Raw genomic sequence first — 21,910 nt, 5'->3', positions numbered from 1 at the left:
CAGCTCCGCGCCGCTCCGCGCATCCCTCTCCGCCGGCCCGGCCGGCCGCCCCCATGGCCACCAAAATCGACAAGGAGGCGTGCAGGGAGGCGTACAACCTCGTCAGGGACGATGGCACCGAGGTGAACTGGTAGGGGACCCCCCCCGCCCCGGCATCACCCGGACGGACACCCCTGCTCTGTGATCCCCCTTCTTCTCTTCCCCCCTCCCGAAAGGGTGACTTGTGTAGACCGTGTTCCCCTTTCTCCTCTTCCCTGCTTCCTAAAGGATGGGGTTTTTTACAATATATTCTTCCCCCTCTCCTCTTTACCCTTCCTAAAGGCTGACTGTTAAATATATTCTTCGCCTGCCCTTTCCCCCATCCCAAAGGGTGACTTTTAAATATACTGTTCCCCTTCTCTTTTCCCCTTCCCAAAGGGTGACTTTTAAATACAACGGCTCTACAATCGTCCCTGGAGACCAAGGGGTAGACTATGAAACCTTTAAAAGGAAATGCACAGGTAAGCTCCGTCTTGACCGCTTTGGTACTTTACCATGTTTCTTGCTGCCCGGTGCAAGGGGGGAGAGGATGGGAGAAAACTTGGGTGAACTGGAATGAGTGCTGCTGCTTCCCCCTGCCTGCCCTGTCCTGCATGATTGGGTTTCCAGCTGCCACAGAGTGCAACTCCCTGAAGTCCATGGTCCAGCCAGTCCTTTGTCTCACCCTTAGGCTTAAGGTCTTTTGGGCTTTTTTCCCCCCTTTACACAATTTTTCATTGCTTCTCGGTTATAAACAAGGTAAAACGCTTGATTAGCAACGATCTCCTTGCTTAGCGCTGCAGTTTCAAAGCACTGCTGAAGAGCAAAAAAGACTCAGTTTTTGGGGATAAAAAGATGCAGTCATACAGATGATTTTGCAATAAAATTATTCTGTAAATTGTATTCATAGTGCTAAAGTGACTGCAGTTAGGCGGCTTGCTCGGATTTTTTAAGAACATGAAACCCAAGAAGAGTGGATATGCCGAAGACCAGCTCAAACAATAAAACAATCGTATATGTGGCGTTGCACAATCGCAACAGTTGCAGCTCTGGGTTTAAACGCGGCAGTTGATTGTTTAACTGTTGGTTGTAGAATATTAACAGGAGAAACAAAGCCTGGGGAAAATTAAAATAAACTGAGGAATATTTAACTTAATCTGATCTTAACTTTAGATGTGTTTTACAAAAGCAGGCTTTGATTTCTCTCTGAATAACTTGTAGAGGGAAATTGTGTAGCTTTTCCCCCTGTCCTGGCTGCTATTTAACAGTGTGCCCAAGTGTCGTGAGAGATGAAGCATTTGTAACTAATGCTGGACTATAACAAAGCCTTCTGCACTCACCTGGTTACTCTACAAAATCAAGTATCACGGTTTACCTATATTTTTAGGATTATGTATGTGTACTGCAAAGGAATTGTGTATTGAGCAGTGTCTCCCTTCTCAAGGTGGGGCAGCAGTCAGAGTCCCACAGCTATTGCAATGCCAGTGCCTGTCCAAATCGGGCCGGCCAGTCTTAGGGCTTGGCTGTTTCACTGAGTTGGATGGGACAACTTCCAGTACCTTAAATGAGGGCAGGACTGGTCTGACCAGTCAATTAATATCATAGGAGAAAAATATAGCTTAGTCCTTGGAAAGCAGTCACTAAATCAAGCCAGTTTAGACTGCAGTGCTGTAACATTTGCAGTGGAGTCTTAACTAGGATTAATACAGATACTTGTTTCCAGCTGTTCTTGACACCTTTGCAGGGAAAATTCTCAAAACTGAAAAGAGTCTTCTTGTAGTTGATGTCAGAAGAGCTGATGACCTGTACCACAAGAACTCCTTCCCACTCAGCTCTTCTTAATGGTCAACAAAGGGAAAATAGTAATTTCCTGGCATACAGGGAAACCCAGGGCTCAGCAATTCTGGAGTTCATGCCAACGTTATCTAAAGGATAGAAAACCACTAACAGTTTCCTTGGGAGGTCAGCAGCTTCAGTATCTGAGTGCCATGTTCTCTGTCTCCTCCTGTGACCGAGATAACTGAGGATCTCCAGACATCTGAGGCTTGCAGGGGAATCTTCCCCATTTATTTTCTCTCCTTGTTTTTAAGGATTCCATCTCTTAGCTTGTGTGAACTGATTTTTAATGTTTCGTCTTGAGCGGCACCCTCTCAAGAGCAGTTCCTATCTCCCCTTCTGTAGCAAAGGGAATATTTTTATCGAGTGGCTGAGCAGGCAGAGGGGCTCTGACAGAGAGCAGTCACTGGTTGGACTGGGTCGGATGCATGTAACAACTAATGGAGGCACATACTGCACTTTGCAAATGGACAGTTTTTTTTCTTGCTGTTGTTTGCATATGCCAAACCCTTGTTTATAAACAGGAATTAAAACAGACAGAGTTTAAAGAAACCTTGTTTTATACCAGCAAAGTGCCAAGCTGGCCCCAGTACTGAAGCATTTTTACAGCAAACGGGAAATTTTGCATATTTTAGGCATAAGCACGGTAAGGGAAGAGTTAAATAAAGGGTGTCTGTGGGGTAGACTGTGGCCTATTGTTAGCCTCTAATGTGGAGCTAAATCCCTTAGAGCTGCTCCATTGCTCCCCTTCCCTCTTCCTTCTTTCCCTCTTCCTTCCCATGCAGCTGCTAGGGGCTGCTCCTTGGCAGATCAGGGGCAAGACGTTGTCCTCAAACCTTCCTCTGGAGCACAGTTGCTGGAGGCTTCAAGAACTGGGTAACTTCAGGTACTGGGTTCTTGGCTAAGCGCTAGAAGGGATCTTCCTCCACCCACCCCTTACCGTGCAGCAGTTGGGGAAGCAAGAGATGCAAGGTTTGGTGCCTCCATCTGTGCAGCAACCCTTCGCCCGGACCACTAGACGTAGTCAGAACACAAGGCGCCTGCCAGCGTTGAAGTTGGAGCTTTCCTTCCCATCTGGAAGAAAGGTGCCAAATGTTACTATGAAGTAGAGCTGGTTGGAATATTTCTACTGAATCAAAGTCAGTAAAAAAAAGTAGGAAGGGATGGGAAGAGCTGCTAAATATTATTCCTTCCTATTGCTACATCTCTTCCCTTCTGGTCCACATCCCATCTTCTACATTTTGCTGGAGGGGAGAAGAACTACTATCAATGAGAACAGCTTTGGGAAATGTGATTAGAAGATTAAAAAACCCAGCATCAGAACAAACTTCCTTCCTTGTTTTGAATTCCTGTTTTGTGCAAAACGCTGCCCTGAAAGCCACAAAGCACTGCAGCTGCCTCTGGTAGAAGCTGAGCATAATTTGGTGGTTGAAGGTGAGAGCAAGAGCTGGAATTCAAAACCTCAGCGTGCAAAGTAGCACCCAGCCCCTGTGTCAGAGCTTGCTCTGTTCTGCTTTCTGCACAAGCTATTTCAGTGCCATTCTGAGTGGCAAACATCTGTGTCCCCGCTTTCTTTAATAACCATTCTTATTAAAAGCACCTTTGGCATGTGGTACATCTTGCTGCCCTCTGGGGCATTAAATTACCGAGCAGGAGGTGTCAGGGTGTGCTAATTCATGTGGCTCTGAGACCAAGAATGTCTTTTGTACCAGTTTGGAAGACATCTGCTTGTGGTGGATATCCTGCCATGTGCAGCGACAGAGGTTAGGAAGGGCTGGAGGGGGTGTTGGTAGGAGGGTTGTATTTTTGCTTTTTCTTCCCCCCGTACATAACCCTTCTCGTGCAGACCATGGCCCAACCCATTGCTGCTCCTGCAAACCTCCTCGGGGAATGAGAGTGGTTGAGAACAAAGGGTTGCAAGAAACTAAAATTATTTATTTTAATGAAAGTAGCAGGTCAAAAAGACCATGTTAAAATTAGCTCTCAGCTCTCTGCAACCCTCCAGGAAGGCTCGGTGGGCTGCCGTGGAAGGAATGCACGGCAGAGCGAGGTGCTGAGCTCCTGGGGCAGGGAGACACGTGCCCTGAGCCCGGAGCTGCTGCTGCAGCTGGTGCATCTTGTGCAGGTTTCGTTACTCTCACTGCTCTACTCGCAGATGTGCATTGCACGTCAGACCTACGTGTCCCAAATCCTGGGCTTTTTCTTGCTAACGCTCTTTACTAAGCTCTGTGTATTAGCAGAGAAGTTTAAGGAGCTCCATAATCAAACTATCATCCTTTTCCCATCCCACTGTTTGGGGACAGCAACTGCCACTCTTAAAGGAAGAAAACATGGCAAGAAAAGCTCCTTCAGTGCCCTTTTGTTCAGGGTCCCAGGATGATGCTGCAAACACAGCCTGAACCCTGGACTTGTGCGTGTCAGCCGCTGTCATGCTGTTGCCATCAAGGTCTGTGTCAGGCCACAGGATGACTCATCCACTTTGGCTGAGGGGTAGCAGGCACTGCTTGAATCCCAGGCAGTCTTCTTCGTCCTCCAAAGACCAGCCCCAGATGTGTGAACACCTCTCCACCAGCCTATACTGAAGTAAAGTCAAAGAGTTTGGTTTAAAGCACTGGCACAATCAAGTCCTGATGTGATTGGGAGGTGGCTGCTGGTGGCAGTTCCTCTTGCAGTCCTGTGTAATGACCAATGTACGTGACTGTGTTGGCCTTTGTCTGACCCACAGAGTCTGGAGACCAAAGTTGAGGACATTAATTGTGTCAGGGTCATTAAACCCAGTGTAGACACCCCCTGTGTCTTCTGGCTAAGGACTGTTTTGGTTGGGCACAGATTACCCCTGCATTAAACAAGGACTTAATTCAAGGCTTTTGATCCATTTTCCTTCACAGTTCCAGCTCTTGCCTCTGCAGATGGCATGGATCCAGACGAAGCATTAATTTGGTGTTTAGTAGTACGTGCCATCAGTACACTTTAAAAAAAAAACAAAACAGCTGAGCTGGTAGATTTGAAGCCAGAAACACAGATAAGAGTTGAAGGTTATTGTACAGAAGGATGTGAAGGCTCTTGGGTTTTTTTGTTGTTGTTTTTAGTTTCAAAGTCTCATAACTCAGCTGGTGATGCTGCTGCTGAGAAGAGTAGAATGACATACAGCTGAGACACTGGACTAAAAGTCTGTTCAAAAGCATCCTCTTCAACTTTTGTGTGTGTCAGTAATACCTGAATGCACCGGACAGCTTGCCTCAGTTTCTGTATTAGGAAGCAGCAGATCATTGCATTGTCCCTGCCTGTGGTTTATTTTAATTTTTTAAAATATCTATTCTGCCATTAAGTAATGGAGAGGCCGGAAGACTGTGTTTCCCCCCATGCCACGTGTGAACAGTTGCTTTTCAATGCATCTCTGACAAAAAAAAATAATGGGTCTTCTATTTGGAAAGCCCCGGTCCAGATAAATAATCGCAATGACAGCATGAAATGGGATAGTTATTCATGTGTCTGAAAAGATCAGACTAGAACCACACTGTGCATTCAGCACGAGGAAGAGCTGAAAATCTTTGGTCTGAAATAAATAGCCTATAAAATCATTTCTACTTGACATAAAATACTGGGAAGAAAACAGAAATTGGCTCCTAAGACAAATGCAAGCTCTTGTGGGCTCATGACAATTGTCCTATAAAGCCTGGCCTGTGTGTAAAATTTAGGAGCTAAGAGTTGTGAGATCAGAGAATGGTTTGGGTTGTAAGGGACATCTAGTTCCAACCCCCTGCCCATCTAGTTCAGCTGCTCATTTCATTCCACCCCCCTGCCATGGGCAGGGACACCTCCCACCAGCCCAGGTTGCCCAAAGCCTCATCCAGCCTGGCCTTGAACCCCTCCAGGGATGGGGCACCCACAGCTTCTCTGGGCACCCTGGGCCACTGCCTCACCATCCTCATAGTGAAAAATTTCTTCCTTATATCCAATCTAATCTCCCCTCTTTCTGTTTAAAGCCATTCCCCCTTGTGCTATCACTACATGCCCTTGTACAAAGTCCCTCCCCATCTCTCCTGTAGCCCCCTTTCAGCACTGGAAGCTGCTGTAAGGTCTCCCCGGAGCCTTCTCCTCTCCAGTCTGAACAACCCCAACTCTCTCACCCTGTCCTCATAGGAGAGATCACCAAGATCATGTCAACACCTTCAGTTGTAGGAAAGATTTGTAAAAATGCATGAGGACATATAATGAGATAGGTGTTTATCTGTGTTTGGTCACATCTTAAGTTGCTAAAATGGGCTTTGTAAGTCAGTCTCCCACTGCTTTTGTTTTCCTCTTTAATGTTTGTCTTGCCTGCTTTCCCTTAATATCTCTTTAAAGGAAGACCTGGGGCCATTGATAGAATTTCACACTGTCTTTGCAGCGTTTCCCTGCCCCTCTGCCCTCCCCGCTCCTGCTCTTGGGAGGGTCGGCTGCAGTGGCATGTGTTTGACAGGGATCTCCTGGCTGCTAGCTGGAGCTGTGGCTTAGATTGTTCCTTGTCATGCACAGGAGGTTGCTTTAGGGAATTTTCTCATTAATTTTCATGGGAGTAACTCATCAGGTCACGTTCTGTGCTGAAATAGTGACACTTTGCATTCAGTTTAGTTTTGTGATGCTCAATTAAAACAGCATGGCTGAGGGTCTGCATTTTACCATCCTCTGCTAGGCGTAAGAGCAGGTAAAGAAGATCATGATGCCTTTTGCATGCCCTTTGTTTGGGGCCTGCCTGGCCCTTCTGTCCGACTAATGCAACCGTTCCTTCCTTGCCCACTGTCACTAGGGTAGCAGCAACTCACTCTGATGAAATGCTGCTGGTGGCTTCACTGCACTGAGAAAGCTGGAGGAGTCTGTGTGGGGTCACTGTCCCCATGTCCCCACGCACTCGTGTCCTAAGTACCCTGGCTCATGTCAGCCACCCCGGGTTCATGGGCAGGGTCGGTGCCCCAGCGACAGCCTGCCCTGTGGTTGTGCTTACGGTCCTGAGGTCAAACATTTTCTGTTTGTCTCAGATGCCTTAATGAATGTGTCTGTATGGTGCAAGGCAACATTGCATTAGAGATACACGGGCTTCAGTACAGGGTTAGAGAGGAAAAACAGAGTAGGAAGAGGTAGGGAAGGTTTTCTGTCCCAGCCATGTGACTACAGGGGTGACTGAAGAGGTGGAAAATTGACAAATTAATATAAAATTAATCCAGTTGGAACTAACAAAATAAATCCTTCATGAAACCCATCATGTGCCATCAGTAATTCACAGCTGGACAGAACCCAAAAGCAGATCATTCCATCAGCTGCCTGGCTGTGTGTGACCTTGACTGAGCGGGCAGGTGAAGCTGGGAGCAACGGCCTTATCTTGGCTTGTCTCTGGCTTGGCCATTCAGAGCCCTAAGACTAAGAACCGTGAAGCCCTTGACAGTGTATTTCTTCCCTGCAGTTATTATCTTTTACTGGTGAGTCAGGGCATTTTAATCTAACAGGGAATTTTTTAGTACAGCTGAACGAAAGGGTTTGAGTGGCTGATTTAAAAGAGGAGAATACCATGAAGGAGCAGCAGCTTGGCAGCAAGTTTTGTTGACAGCCAAAGGCAACTTAATCAGTATATTTGGAAAATCCTCCCTCCTGGTAAATGAAGGGTTTGGAGAAAAATATTAAGTGATGCTCATTAAGGCATTCATTGTACTTTTCATTGTTTGGATAGCCCTATTGTCTTGCTATACAACCGTGGTTAGAGGAGTAGCGATATTAGTAGGAATTAACATTGTTAATTTCTGCTGTAACTTGTGAGATCTTCTCAAATAAAGCTGTTGTTTCCATTCTACCCTGATCTATTATTTGCTTCTCTCTGCCCTGAACTTCATGGGTTAGTTGCTAGGAAGGTGGTTGCATAGAGCTAGGCAGGATTTCCTCTTTCAGAGGAAATCTACAGTCTCTTTATGATTTGTTAGACTCCCACACACCCCCAGCAATTCCTAAAACCACTGTAAGTGGTCTCATGTGAAAAGGGGGGTAGGCATGGTGGTGGATATTTATGTCTTGAGATTTCTAGGGGGGGTGGTCCTGGTGGTATTGATGACTTCCAGCACAGCGAGGTGATCTGGGAGGGGGCAGAAGCAATTAACTGTGAAAGAGGAAATCTGGGACTACAAAAGAACTTGTGTTTTGATCCCGTTATCACTCTGAACATGCTTCAGACTAATTGTGAAACTCAACTACTTCTGCTCAGGAATTTTGACCTGCATTTGGAGGGGCACACGCCCAGGCTGAACTAGTGCTAAACATCTCCCCATCTGTCCCTGTTGCCCTTTTAGGAAAGGAGATGTGTTAATTGCTAAGGGCTTCAATTCACATTCCCTCTTGGCTTTACCTGCAGCTGCTGAAATGCTCCTCAGCTGCTGCAGTTCACGGACTGGCACATCACGTTAAAGCATCACATATTGGGAGTTTATATTAAATACACTGGACTGAAAACTGGCAGCTGAAGAGCCTGTGGGGATACAACCTCCATGGGGAGGCAGGAGGAGAAAGCACTCAGCTCGGGTGTAACCTTTCAACCCCTCACAGGCAAACCTGCCCCAGGGAAATTCTGCCCAAGATAGTGACTCAGAGCCCTGCATCCGACCTCAAGTGCTCATTAAACTTATTGGGATTTAACATGATGAAGTAAGAGTTGCTCATACTCACTGAGTAGTCGATGATCTGATAGATAAAAGCCCAAGTGGAATTGCTGCATCTCTTCGGTGTCACTGATGGAGCTGCTTCCAGACAGGACGGGAAAGCACACAATCCCTTCTGCGGAGAAACAAATCCCGCTGCTGTCAGCGAGCTCTGGGTTCACGTCAAATTAAAGTTCATGCTAACAGATAAATTCCTTCAACCTCCTTTCGATGTTGCTATGAAAAAGCACTGCAGAGAAACTTGGAATTCTTCACATTCATTGTATTTTTGCATTATCTTTATCATAAAAGGGCGTTTTCCAAAGCAGTCTGCAGGATCTGTAACAGCCTTTGGTAGAAGGGGCAGGGATGAAAAACCTCCATACGCAAGGTGGGAAGTGATGGGTCCAGGGAAGGGCTATGACATGGTTACAGTATAGTAGGGGCCAGGACTGGATGACATTTCAGTGCCTTCCAGCACGGTGTTCCCATAGGAACCACAGTACAGTTCTTAGCGGAGCATGGCCTCCTTTCCTGGCAGATCTGGGAAAACAAGGTTTTTTCATAGGACTGTTAATAGTAACGCTAGGGGATTTACTGTCTCTCTTCACCTTGGGTATTTCCTGGCTGTCGGTTCATTTATGGTTCTAATCAATCTTGGCAAGAGGATTTACTGTCAGAAACAGGAGTCTCTCTGTGCGTTTCTTGTACTTCCTGGTTATCTGAGAGAGAAGTTTTGTTTGCCTGCACTGTCAGTACATATGACTCTTACTCTCCTTCCAAAGGTCCATCTGGATTTTTTTTCTTTGAATAACATCTCTCTTTGTTTCAATTTTGAAATCTTCAGAAGAGTTTATATTAAACACTGTATTGTCTCACACACCCCTACATTCATTTTCCAGTTTCCCCCGTAGTCCTTTCTGAGTGGCAAAAAAGCACACAGAGAACAAAAAAAGGAGAGCATAGGTGGATTTGTTTCAGACTTAAAAAGTCTTTTGTCAAGAAGAAGTTGTCTTTACTCACACTTTGGCAAAACAAATTGTTAAAGAAGCTCTGAGATCTGTCAGCTTTCAGAGAACATCCCACTTTTTTTTTTTTTTTTTTCATTGATTTCTAGCAGCTTATTTTCTGGGGCTGAGCAATTTAGAGTTGCTTTTCCCCTGTCCCCAGAGCTCCTGGAGCTATCCTGACTATTCATGGAGCATGCTATAATGGATCTGAGGGTGGGGATGCTGGCAAACATTACTGTACCTGGAGTTTGTGTTTTCACCTGGCAGTACTCAAGGCAGCAAATAACTATAAAGCATGTTGAACTGGTCACAACAAGTGTAACCAGGATTAACACGATTCTTTTCAAACAGCAAGTTTGTTCTTCTATTTTGAGTCATCTCATTTCATTTAAAAGGTCTTGAGTGACCTCTAACAGATGAAGGAGCTATGATTAGGTATTTTCCATGATTGCACAACTGTCCATCTGCTCTGCTTTGCTGCACAATCCTGGTTGAAGGCTCCAGCATCGTGCACCCCACCAGGGCTGGGGATATGAGTGGATGGTGTCACACTCCTTCTAAGTGCCTGTGATCGTGAAGGTGTCCAACTGCCTTGGTTGATGAGTCACTCTGCAAGGAAGGAACGAACTCTTTGAGACAAGGAGTTTACAAGGATTTTACACATATGGCCAGACTAAATAATTCTAGCCTGGCATGATATAGCAGAAGCCAGCTGTGAAACAAAGATCAGAACAGTTCTAAAACTCAAGGCCTTTCTCTATGGGGCTTCGGAAGAAATAGAAAAACTCATCTGGGGAGGTAACTGCAGATTTTTCTTTTGCTCCTTCTTCTTCCCTCCTTCTTGTAAACTCATACTACAAGTGAGTCAGAAATGTTGCTGAAGGGAAGGAGGGGAAAGGATCAGATTTGCACAATGGCCAGTTTCTGGCTCTATGTTATAAAATGTGGCCCCAATCCTGCTATCCTGTAAGAAAGGAAATCACTTTCTTTCCTTCTTGACCGGTGACCTGCAGATGAACAGTCTGGCTGAGTGTGTAACCGGGGTTAGCTCTGTGCTCTTGAACTGCCTGTTGACTGTGTTTCAGCCAGTTCCAAGCTCACCAGCAGCACACTAACGTGGCGTGGGGTGGCCAGCACCGCCAGTTTCCTCCCAGAGCACCCCGGGAAGACGCAGACCTAACACTGGCAGAGCACACCTTGCAAGCGAAGGACATACGAGCAGAGCCCCTGTATTGCCGTGTTAATCCCAAACGATGGTATTGTAACACAGGATCCTTGGCTTGGTCTTTAAGTTGAGAGCAATAGTCTTACCCCGGAAAATGGCAAGGCAGGGATGTTTCTGTTTTTAATAATTTTCTCCTTTTTGCTTTGTCTCTCCAGATGATGTCCGATTGTTTGGCTTTGTCCGATTCACCACTGGTGATGCCATGAGCAAGCGAGTCAAGTTTGCCCTCATCACTTGGATTGGAGAGGAGGTCAGCGGCCTGCAGAGAGCCAAAACTGGGACCGACAAGACTCTGGTCAAAGAAGTAGTACAGGTAACCTCCTCCTTCTGCTTCTAACCACCAGTTCCCATCGCTTTTAGCTCTACAAACACCAGCAGGAGGGGAGAGAGGGGGAAGGACTGGATCATCCTTCAATTTAGTAGTTAATCCTTTAAAAAGAAGACAGTTCCCTACCGCCTGTCTTCCTTTTAGGAAGACTTAACATCTGCCCTTTGAGCACTCAGGCATAAAGCAGCACCTCTGAGCTTAAGGCTGTCTTAAATATCTCATGAGGAGGGAATATATGCTCTTGCCTCTTTGTCACCATTAAGATGTTTCCCATCCCCTTCCTTGATATGGAAGTAACATAATATTGAATGGTAGAGAACAAGGCAGCGTTACGTTAAGCAGGTGAAGTTCAACAGAAAAACCCACACCCTTGTTTAAACTTCTCTTGAGGCCTTTTGTCTCTGCATAATGAATTTGTGGACCTAATCGACTAAAGTTTGAAGTCCCTATCACTACTAATTAACTAACAGCTCTTAATAGCTAACTAGATTTGAATAGTCTTCTGTTGGCCTTGGGCGTATCATGGAAAAAGAGAAAGGCGCTTAGCACACACCTTGGCAGGGCTTCCCTCGAATTGGTCTGCCCCAAGCGAGCTTATCATTGAACTCTGCCAGGGCCTCCCAGGGCACGCTGAGCTGGGCTTGCTCTGTTGGGCTCCAAGCTCAGTCCAAGCAAGTGAAAACAAGGAACAGCCACAAGAGAAGTGAATGGTGGAAGGCTGCAAGGAACTGCTGCTGAAAAGCTGACTTTAACAGAGAAGATTTTAACATTTAGCATGTTTCCTCTCATGGAGTATTGAAAGCAAGATTAGTTTTTTCAACTAAACCTAGAGCCAGCTCTCCAATGCCTGAGAAATTGTCTTTCTTAAGTGGTTGGAGAACAGGCTGACCATTGAAATAATCTCCCTCAGTAAGTGTGTTGTAAAGAAATCTCCCAGAGGACAGTATGAAAGATGAGAATGAAGTCCCCCTCAATTCATTGGGAGTTTGTATGACACAGAAGATTGTATTTAGATAAGCTGCATGAAGAACGTAATAAATTCATATCCTTCCAGAAGAAAAGCACTGGGGCTAAATGTTCAAAAATGACAACTATGCAGGGGGGTCCATTGTGAAAAGAAACTTCCATAATGACACCTGAGAGATACCAAAGTAAATCTCTGTTCATGTGAAGCAGCTGAAACTGTGTAATTGTAGCTGAAGATTAAATTACAGAGTACTAATGAATGACTCATGAGTCACTAAGCCTAAGATTTTTTTAAAAATATGTTTAGACAATTTATTCCTGTTGAGTTGAATAGGATTCCTGAATGCTGTTCTAAGATCTGTCCCTCAGGTCTGTTACATATAATTTGCAATTTCACTTGTTTCATCGTTGATTAGTAGTCTGTATGAGTTAATAATCTGGTGGAACATTAACTGTTCTTGGCTGTTACTTAAAAGCTTTCATATTCTAATTAATCTGTACTAAAATATGAAAACAATACAACTTGTGCTTAATCCACTTTTATTGAGCAACCATGTCTATAACCCACTCCAAAGCATTTCTGAATGTAATGCCAATGATGATCTCCTTTCCATAAGAAATTATCTTGACAACTATTTTGAATAGTTCTACACGTGCAACTGAATCCCTCTGAGTGGAGTGGAATAAAAGCAGAACTATTTTCTTCTTTTTATGCACATAACCTTGCAGATAATCTGTCAGAACAAAAGAGGACAAGAAAGTCCAACTGAAATTTAGTGGAGAGAATTTATCACAGAGCTACTTCACTCTTACTAGTTTTCCTGACTTTCAAGTACATTCCCAGTCACTGCCCTGCTCCTGATTTTTACAGAGATTATTTGAGATGTGAGTTACACATAGAAGAGAGAGGAGAAAGCAGGGACTTTCCCCACCCCAGTCTCTTAAGGGCAGAAAGAAAATCTGGTTGTTTGCTGGAAGGATAACGTACAAATCTGACTCAGTGTTGGTTCATCATTTGGAATAAGTAGTACCTTAAAGTGGGAATTTTTTTCTTTACAAACCCTGAAGACAATCTAGGCTATTGATGCAGTTTGCCCATCTGCAGTTTCAGTTGCGTGCATGGCCCATAGGTGTGCTTACCCTGCTCGACATGGCTCTCTCTCCAAGGAAGTGTGGCACATGGAGGCTTTTTGTCCAGCAGATAACAACTTTGATTTGGTGATCTGTAGAAGTGACTGGTTGGGATTCCAGAACAACAGCTCTTCAGCCCGAGAAGCCCTCAGTAAAACTTGGAGGGCTCTCGCTGTCTTGTAATATTTGCAAAAGCTAACCATGGCTCTTTATTTAAGACCAGAGCTCCAGTGTGAGGGGAGGCCTGCTTTATATTCTCTGCTATGTTGTGGATGTATTGATGAGCTACAGTTGAGCTCAGCTCAAAGCTGAACAAACGCCAATAAACATTGTTCTACCGCCAAGACACTCAAAGGGAAAGACGGTCAGCTTGCATACCGCCTAGCAAGCCAAGCCCACCGTGTTGCATCTGCAAAACAGTGTTCACACACGGTGATTATTAACGGTCCCCTAGAAGCACCTGCCATAAGGAAAATGTAAGGGATATTAACTGTTGAAGAGTAGATTATGGGCTTGTGAACAAAAGGATGAAATATTATAAAGCAAGGAGAGGAACTGGGTTGCCTTTGCTTTTGTATTGCTCCCTTGGAAGAGGGGAGCAGGTGCTGTGAAATCTACAGGGATGTGGTTTGGGATGCAATGCTGATAGTCAGCGGAGGAGGTTGCCAGAAAATCTCTCAGGAAGAAAGGACAATTGATTTCCAGCTGTAATAACTGTAAAATTGCAGGGATGGATCTCATCTGGTGCAAACAGCCACAGTTTGCCTCATCTGTACTAGCTGAGAACAAGGTCTTCTTGCTTATTTGAGACTATCCTTATTACCTCTTTAATGTTATTGGAAAATGGGGTTTACATTTATTGTGTTTATTTTGGATTGCAGAAAAATGCATTTTGCATTTAAGGACCATTCAGTAGCTTTTTTTGCACAGCCATTTATTTTCCATCCTTTCCTCTTCACCTCGGTTGGAAGTCCAGCTTGTGACCTTATCCCAGTAGTTCAGCTGAGAGCAGGTTAGAAGCAAGGCCAGGATGGAGAACAAGTATTTGTCTGTATCTTCTCAAGGGTATAGCTATGTACTAATGTGTGGAGACTTTCCTGTGTGAATGGAGGCACGGAGTAAGGTGATGCAGCATCGCAGCTTTTCTCCAGTGAGCTTCTGCCTGGGCCAAGGACAGACCTAGGGATCGGGGGTAGTAGCATACAACATCCAGTGCTTTGCAGATTGTTGCTTAAGGTGTCTGGGAGTTTATTTCTGAGGTACTGTCTAAACCTAGATCTAGAATCAGGATCTAAACCAGCAGTTCCTAAACTCATCTTTTCTGTCCCTGGCAGTAAGGGTGGTTCTGCCTTTTACCTCCTTCGTGTGCACAAGCTGTGGCTCATCCAGCCTCAGTACAAATCTGTCCACTGGACTCTCTCTGCTCTGAGCGCTGTTGCTTTGACCTCTTTATTCCAGAGGTCCAGGAGAAGCAGGTCGGTGAGCTTAAGCCCAGAAATCAAGGCTATTGTAAGCTGCTTGTCACGGCCAGGAACGGCTGCCAGCATCAGGTTCAGTTCAGCCATAAAAATTCCTGCAAGGTGAAACCTGGCAGCTGTGGGTTTTAAGCACAGGAGCATCAGGTCTTCCAGTGAATGGCCCCGTTCACTTTGAGGAGAGGCGAAGGGAGGATGTGACGGTGCTTTGCTTTGGGTAAGGACAAGCCCAGGCGCACGGCTGTGGGGCTGGGAGTGGCAACCAGCGCTATCGTGGTCCAGTTTGGGTGTAAATGCTGAAGAACTGAAAACAGGACCTGGTTTCCTTCTGAACGTTGCTTCCCCTCTGTGAACTTGTGGCCCTTCATGACTGCGTTTCCTAGCAGGAGATTTTAACCCTTTGCTGGGCAGCATGAAGGTCTTCTTTTGTGATGGGACTGAATTCCCATGCAGGGCTGTCTCAGCAAAAGCACTGCCCAACCTTTGCCATTTTGCCTTATTTTCCATGAATTTTGAATCTTCTCTGTTTTCTTCAGTGCTCCTACCCCCACAAAGTCATGTGCTCTATTATTTGCCTAAATCATATTCAGGGTAAAACAGCTCTGTTTCTGTGAGTAAATATTCATGGCATTTTATTCATTATTATTTTTGGTGAGGAATTTGCCTGGCTTTAGTGATGTCAACAAGTGCTTTGGAGCTCATAGACAGATTTTTTTTTTTTTGTTCACCTTTCTCTTTTCCTCTGGATTCCTTACTGCTCTCTCATGGGAGAGGACCCATTTATGGGGTTACTGTCCCTGGTCTCAGGGCAGATACAGCACGTATAACTCCATGGGAGTGCATGAGGTTTCTCATGTTAGTACAGAAAATGCTTTGGCAGCTTTGTTAGAGGCAGCCAGAAAATCAAACTCGCATGGTGAGGGCTATATCATGGTGGCTTTGAGACAGTCTTTCTCAGGAGGGTGAGAGATTGCTGGGGAGGCAGACAGAATTGTGCTTTTTGGCTCTTTTTCCTCTTCTGGTTTCCTGTAGTGACCACACCAAATGGATATGGATTTGCAAGAACTCCTAGCCCTGGTCTAGAGAAGGTGGTCTTTATAAGTAGCTTCTTCAGGCAGAATAAGCAGCCTCCCATCACCCCACATCAGACACACAGCCCTGTGACTTTCCCAGTGGGATGCAGCACAGATATAGGAAGAATTTGCAGATCAGCTGAAATGCAGTTCCCACTGCTGAGCGATGCTTTTGCCAGAGGTTTAGGCTGGCTTCTCCTAGTGGCTGGAACTGGTCTGTGTAAAAATTGTCAAGCAGTAAATTTGAAGAGAGGGATTTTGCTGATAGCTTGGACTCTGTCAGCTGATGGCAGGACCAGGTTTGGTGCAGCCAGAATAGAGTGGAGGGTAGTGGTACTGTATTGCTGTAGGCGCTTGTCACTATAGCTCTCCTTGCACTCAGGAGAAGCCCTGCTAGAACATCCCTCTGCTGCAGCCCTAGGACATGTCCTTTCTTCCCTGTGACCCCAACGCTAGGACTCATACCGTGCTGGAAAAGAAATACAGGAGATATCATGTCCTCTGTACTGCATCAGCACTGAAACTAAGATGACCGGTGGATGGGAGTGGTGAAATTAAGCAGAGTGGATTGGAGGATTTTGAACATCAGTGGAGACTGCTGCAAGGCCCAGAGTAAATAAAAGCAGCAAGAAGCTGCTCACCTACCTGGCACTGTCCCGAGCTGCTAAGAACCCATGTGTCTGCAGACGATAGAAGGATTTTCCTTCTGGCTTCAAGGCTGCCCGTGCTGGGATTTAGAAGGGGTTCTGCAGACCTTTTTGCTACAGTATCTGCACCAGACAGATTTTCCCTTGGCCAGCTTAGGGAAATTTTATGGCCCCATATGCTAAACATTCAGGGCCTGGAATAGGAAGAAAATCTACTCCACCTTTTTTTTTCCCCCATTAGGTTGTCTGGGAGAGAAAGGCTGGACAGAGTTTGCTGCATAAACTTCATGCTTCCCAGGGAGAGATGCAGGCTCAGTTTTTGCAGTCAGACCTGCGTAGTTGGAGCCCTTTGTCTCTGTAGTGTCCCACAGAGGCTGACACAGGGGATTGGATTGCAAAATTGTGACCCTCGGCTGCTCAGGCACAAAGTGAAGCACATGTTAGATAGGTATATTGAAGAATCATGAGTAAACTTTACTTTTTATGTTGTGTTCAATGATTTGAGAGGCAAAGGAAAGAGATTGCAGTCACTGTTGTGTCGTGAGAGTGACAAAGATAAATGGCATCATTGTTGTTATCTGTAGGCGGTTGGTGACTCTGGGGTGAATACAAAGGCTGGAATTCACTCACAGGGCTTGCTATGGTTGTAAAAAGCTTGGGGATAGGGTGAGGAGAAAAGGAAGTGGAGGACATAAAATGAAGATGCATGTCAGCAAAGTGAAGGACCGAGCATCAGAGTTCTGGGCTGTGCCTTGGGTGGCTACAGCTTCTGCAATTCTCTTGAAAGGCATTGGAAAATGGTATGGGTGAGAGAGGAGAAAGCAGGGACTTTCCCCACCCCAGTCTCTTAAGGGCAGAAAGAAAATCTGGTGGCAGAGTAGAAATCTGGCTGAAGCTGGATGCCTGTTGGCATTGCTGTTAGCGGACTGAAGCTAGGATCTCTCCTGGTGCTGTGCAGGAGCCGGTTTGCTATGATCAGTTATTTATAATTGCAGATGACAGTCACGCCAAAGAAGGACCATTGCCTGGTCTAGCTAACATCAGACCCAATTAAATCAGCTGGGAGTAGTTTTACATTCTGGCAGTTTCAGTGGGGACAAAAAAAGAGTGAACTCTGGGTAAGACAGCCCTTGGCTGAGAAGTGCTGCTGTTGATCACGGGTGTCCAATCTCCTGGTCTGAGAACCAGAGTCCCTCCTGTCTTCCTGCCCTGATGACACAAGAGGCCCTTTCAGCTGTCTCTAAAATACTGATATGCCTCCCTTCACCTTACCGTTTGCACCCTGAACAAATCTTTACAAAGCTGAACCCTAGAGAGGTCAAACAGTGAATTCAGAGTGATGAGGGAGGCTATGGCTGAAGAAGGGTCAAGCAGGATGTTGAAATCAGGAGTCCCCGGCAGCAAACTCACCCCAAGCATCTTCCCCCCTTGGGGCCAGGCTTGATGAGGCATCACGGTGGGCAAGAGCTGGTGCAAAGAACCGAAGAAGCCCTGGTCAAAGCAGCACCTGCCAGCAGAAAGGAAGAAAGCAAAGAGATTAATAGCAGTGACCCAGATTGCACTCTGAGGGCACAAATCTGGCCCAAGAAGTGGCTCTGGCAGCTAAGAGGATATTTAAGGGTGGCTGGGAACATAACCCATCTGGCCAACTGCTGGGGGAGATTGTTCAAACCTTGCAAGATGTCTCGGTGGCATTGACATGAAATAGAGGCTGATGCCCACAGATCATCACTCAGGAATCATCTGGATAACTGTCTAGCTGAGAAGACATTTGAGTAATTATAATTACTTTGTGGTACATGTAATTGAGTTCCTCTCTGTTCATGCACGAGTGCACTTGCAGTTTTAATTTCAGAATCAGCTAGATTCTGCAGACTGAGCATTGAAGGAAGCCCTCGCCAAATTTATAAAATACACACATTTTTCATGGAATCCCTCTCAGAAATTATTTTATGGGCTTGCTCCAGTTCTCACTGCAGTCAGGGCAAAAACTAGCACTGAATTTGGGTAGTCCTGGATAATCTGCTTCCTGAGTTGAGGAAAATTTGTTAAAACTGTTAGCACGTAGAAAAGCAATTGAAAAGGCTCAGCTCAAAAATCATGCAGGTAGCACAATCTCAGTGAGCATCACATAGCTGAAAATGATTGGTTTGGTCTTGGCAAGAGCTGAGCTTTGCACAGATCTCACACAGGACATCTGGAAGTAGGACACTTGGGAGCATGACCAAATCTATTGTTTTGGGAGGTTTGCCTCTTCATTTCCCATCTCAAAAAAAAAGATTTTTTTCTCTAAATAAACTATTTTTTTCCCTTTTTCCTTGAACTCTGCTAAGATATGGGTGAATGCCTGTCGTGTCTGTCTGTCCTCACACCGGAAAAGCCAACCATTGAAGCGTGGAGCAAAACAGTGCTGGGAAGCAGCTGTTATTTCTTAGGGCTTTGTCTAGCTGCTGATAAACTAAAGCAGAGCAGACAAGGCTTCTCATAGCTGCTATAAGCTTTTTTTTCTCCCCCTCCCTAAGCAACTCTTGGGTAGTGAGGATTTCCTCCAGTGTGAAACAGGATCAGCTGCAGCCTGGGAGACTGGTGTGGGGGAGGGAGCTGTTTTGCTCTCCCTTCCATTTTTTCCAGCGCATGAAAGAGGTGCTGAGGCTCTTTCAAGCTGAATCCTTCTCCACCCCCTCCTTTACCCGACTCTGATCCCAAACTGAGACCCTTGAGATGCTGCCAAATAAAGAGCACTCCCATGGCTTAGAGTCTGAAACTAATTAGAACCCCCCCCCCTCCACGGTTGTGCTGGAGCCCTTGAAGACTGGGGAGACCTGGACAGCTTTCCTGAGATGTTTTATCAGGGCTGTCGGGATTTTAATTTTTTTTTTTTTTTTTTTTTTTTGGCGTCACTTTGGCCCTGGCGCTGCAGAGTGCAATGGATTCTTGTGTTTGTCATGCTATTGAAAACCTCTGTGGGCTAGGGGGAAGGGAGAGACACAGGCAATGTTTTCAGCTGTGGTTAGGAAAGGAAGGAAAAAGCTAAAGCAAGAAGCAAATTTGCATGTTTGCTGAAATGTCTGTGCACACACATGCACACCAGCCTTGCTATGAGGTGGGAAGGCCAGCCCGCCCAAAGGAACAAATCCCTGACTGTGGTGACACTGCTGTGACAAGTGCCCCGAAGGCACTGTGGGATCCCATTCACAGAGCTGTGCTGAGAAAGGTTTTCTCTGTTCACAACCTCACATCACAGCAAGTTCCCCAGGGCTTGCCCAGCTCCCAGAAGCTGCAAAGAGCATTCAAGCAGCCAGATAGCTGCCCTGCAGTACACAAGTGTATTGATAAAGCCTGTCCTTAAAGGTCACTTGGGATCACCAGACCACAGAGCATAGTGGAGCCTATTATCACCACCAGCAGCCTGTCTGGTATGTTAGCTTTGTTTTGGCCATGATGTGTATTAGATAGTGGAGAGGAGGAGTCAGTAAATCTACTGAAGTAGGCTTATTTGCTCCTGGTACCAGCTGTGTGTTGCTCAATCTTTAATTGAAGCATCCTCCCATCAGCTGGTGGGGTACCGTATGGTACTGTACTGATGTTCTCCTTGTTTTGGGAGAAAGGCTCCTAAAAGGGACCAGGGTACAGACAGGAGTAGTGACTTGCTGAAGATTATGCTGAGGGTTTGTGGCAGTTAGAAGGTCAACAGTTTTGAAGTTTTTAGTTTTCATACTACTTAGGAAACTTGACCTAACCTGGCCTGTGCATTTATCACTAGGAAGAGTTTCTGCATAGGGCAGGATTGGGTCTTGCAGCTGGTGACTGTAGAAGAAGAAACATAAAATTTCTCCAGGTTTAGTCTTGGGTTTTGACATCACTAGTCTTTGGTCTTATCCACAGCTTTCTATTGATTATCCCTCCCAGAGCGGATAAGGCTATGCAGCTCATACAGCCACGGAAGCTGCATAATGCTTCTTTATTCAGGTACTTGGACAAATATCCCGTTTTTCAACAGGCTTTTTCTTTATCTCTTGCAGAACTTTGCCAAAGAATTTGTGATCAGTGATCACAAAGAGCTGGATGAGGATTACATCAAGAATGAGCTGAAGAAAGCAGGAGGGGCTAATTATGATGCACAGACTGAGTAAACGCACCAGCCTCCCGGCACCATCACCTGGATCTCGAAGGGAGGGGAAAGGCATAACAAACTAACAAGGGAGAGATGAGGCAACTGCAACCCCCAGCTTTCTGTCTGTGCACCTAAGGACTCCCTTCCCTTCCATACAGCAGACTTTCATTTTCTATTCCATCTCATGAAACATCCCTCTCTGGGATTCTGGGTTTTTTTTCCCCTCTCATTTTTTTACTCATAACTCTGTGCATGTTCTCGCATCTGTTTGGCTCTGCTTTGGTCCTGTTCAGCACTGTGTCCATCGAGGCTTGCCATTCTGTCCTTCTTCATATGCCTGCATGTCTGCATGGTTTAGTTGGCCTCAACTTGGTCTCTGAGGAGAGAAAGTTTTGGGGGAGTTCTGAACATTTTTTTTTTTTTTTTTGCTTCTAATTTGTTCTCACTGATATTCTTAGGAATATTTTTTGCTGTTCTAGGCTCACATCAACTCGAGTTGACTTCACTCAAACTTTGATTAAATTGTCTGAGCTTACACGTCCAGCTGAGATGTTATCTAACAGCTTGAACAACAAAGTGAACAAACAAAAAAATTCAACTCTTAATAAATGGGAATAAATTTGCCTTAAACATTGCTTGACAGTTGCTATGCTACATGCTGCATCTCTGCCCCTCCCTTTTAAAAGTAAGATCCAACATGATCTGAAAACGGAGGTTTTGTTGTTTGGCACAGTAAAGTGAGAGGCTTTGAGATGTCTGGACACTTGTTCACTATTTCGTGTACGTTGATCTCTGGGTTTGTATTTGACTTTCCTAACGCTGGGGCTCAGGAGGTGAAACCGAAATGCACAGATTTTCTTTTTAAATGAAGTCTGCAAAAATAGCAGCTGCTGAATCCTAGCAGCCTCCTCTGCCCATGTCCCCCCTGGTTTTTTTTGCAGTTAAATGCAACACCTTCAGTTGTTTGGGGCCTTCAGGCAGTGACCCACCCTGCAGCCGTGACCCAGGGATGGAGCAGCGCAGCTCTGTCCCCGTCGGGACGAACCTTTCAGCAGCAGAGGCTCAGAGATAACCTGGGCACAGTTTGTTTGGTACCAAACTCTTTGTTTGGGACCAAACTCTTTGTTTGGGGGGCTTCTTTGTATGGCTTTTTTTTTCCATCAAAGGTTATTGCCCCCAGAATTATGTGCAGGGGGAAACTGTTGTACTGGGGCTTGGGAGTCAGCACTATAAACCCATGACAGAAATAAATGTTTTTCAAGAACAGTTCTCAGTGACTCTGTTGTTCTTTTCCCTTCCCTGCGACAGCAAGCCTATATTTAGGAGGTCTCTTAATCCTGGGTGTAAGACTTTGAGCTCTTGAAGTCTTGGGGCTATTAGGAGAATTAAACACTGAATTAAATGTAAAATGATCTCAGTGCCTGCAGC

The 21,910-nt window shown here is 45.5% G+C and overlaps 1 protein-coding gene across 1 annotated transcript; it reads left to right on the top strand.

The window, feature by feature from the left end:
• The first annotated feature begins 6 nt into the window (after positions 1 to 6).
• Positions 7 to 20,751, top strand: COTL1 (coactosin-like F-actin binding protein 1). Its single transcript, XM_010081905.1, has 4 exons — positions 7 to 130; positions 418 to 500; positions 10,904 to 11,061; positions 20,391 to 20,751. The coding sequence occupies exons 1-4, from the start codon at positions 54 to 56 to the stop codon at positions 20,499 to 20,501; spliced, it is 429 nt and encodes a 142-aa protein (XP_010080207.1). The 5' UTR covers positions 7 to 53; the 3' UTR covers positions 20,502 to 20,751.
• Positions 20,752 to 21,910: the final 1,159 nt, after the last annotated feature.

The sequence above is a fragment of the Pterocles gutturalis genome, unplaced genomic scaffold, assembly GCF_000699245.1.
Source record: "Pterocles gutturalis isolate BGI_N339 unplaced genomic scaffold, ASM69924v1 scaffold5479, whole genome shotgun sequence".
Lineage (NCBI taxonomy): Eukaryota > Metazoa > Chordata > Aves > Pterocliformes > Pteroclidae > Pterocles > Pterocles gutturalis.
Note: the sequence above shows the minus strand (reverse complement) of the source record. Positions and strands in the feature narration are given on the sequence as shown.

Excerpts from the sequence above, each read along its gene's own strand:
- COTL1 (XM_010081905.1), top strand. The coding sequence starts at position 54 with ATGGCCACCAAAATCGACAAGGAGGCGTGCAGGGAGGCGTACAACCTC. Across the intron at positions 131-417 it reads GATGGCACCGAGGTGAACTG|GGTGACTTTTAAATACAACG; the intron begins GTAGGGGACCCC and ends CCCTTCCCAAAG. Across the intron at positions 11,062-20,390 it reads TGGTCAAAGAAGTAGTACAG|AACTTTGCCAAAGAATTTGT; the intron begins GTAACCTCCTCC and ends TATCTCTTGCAG.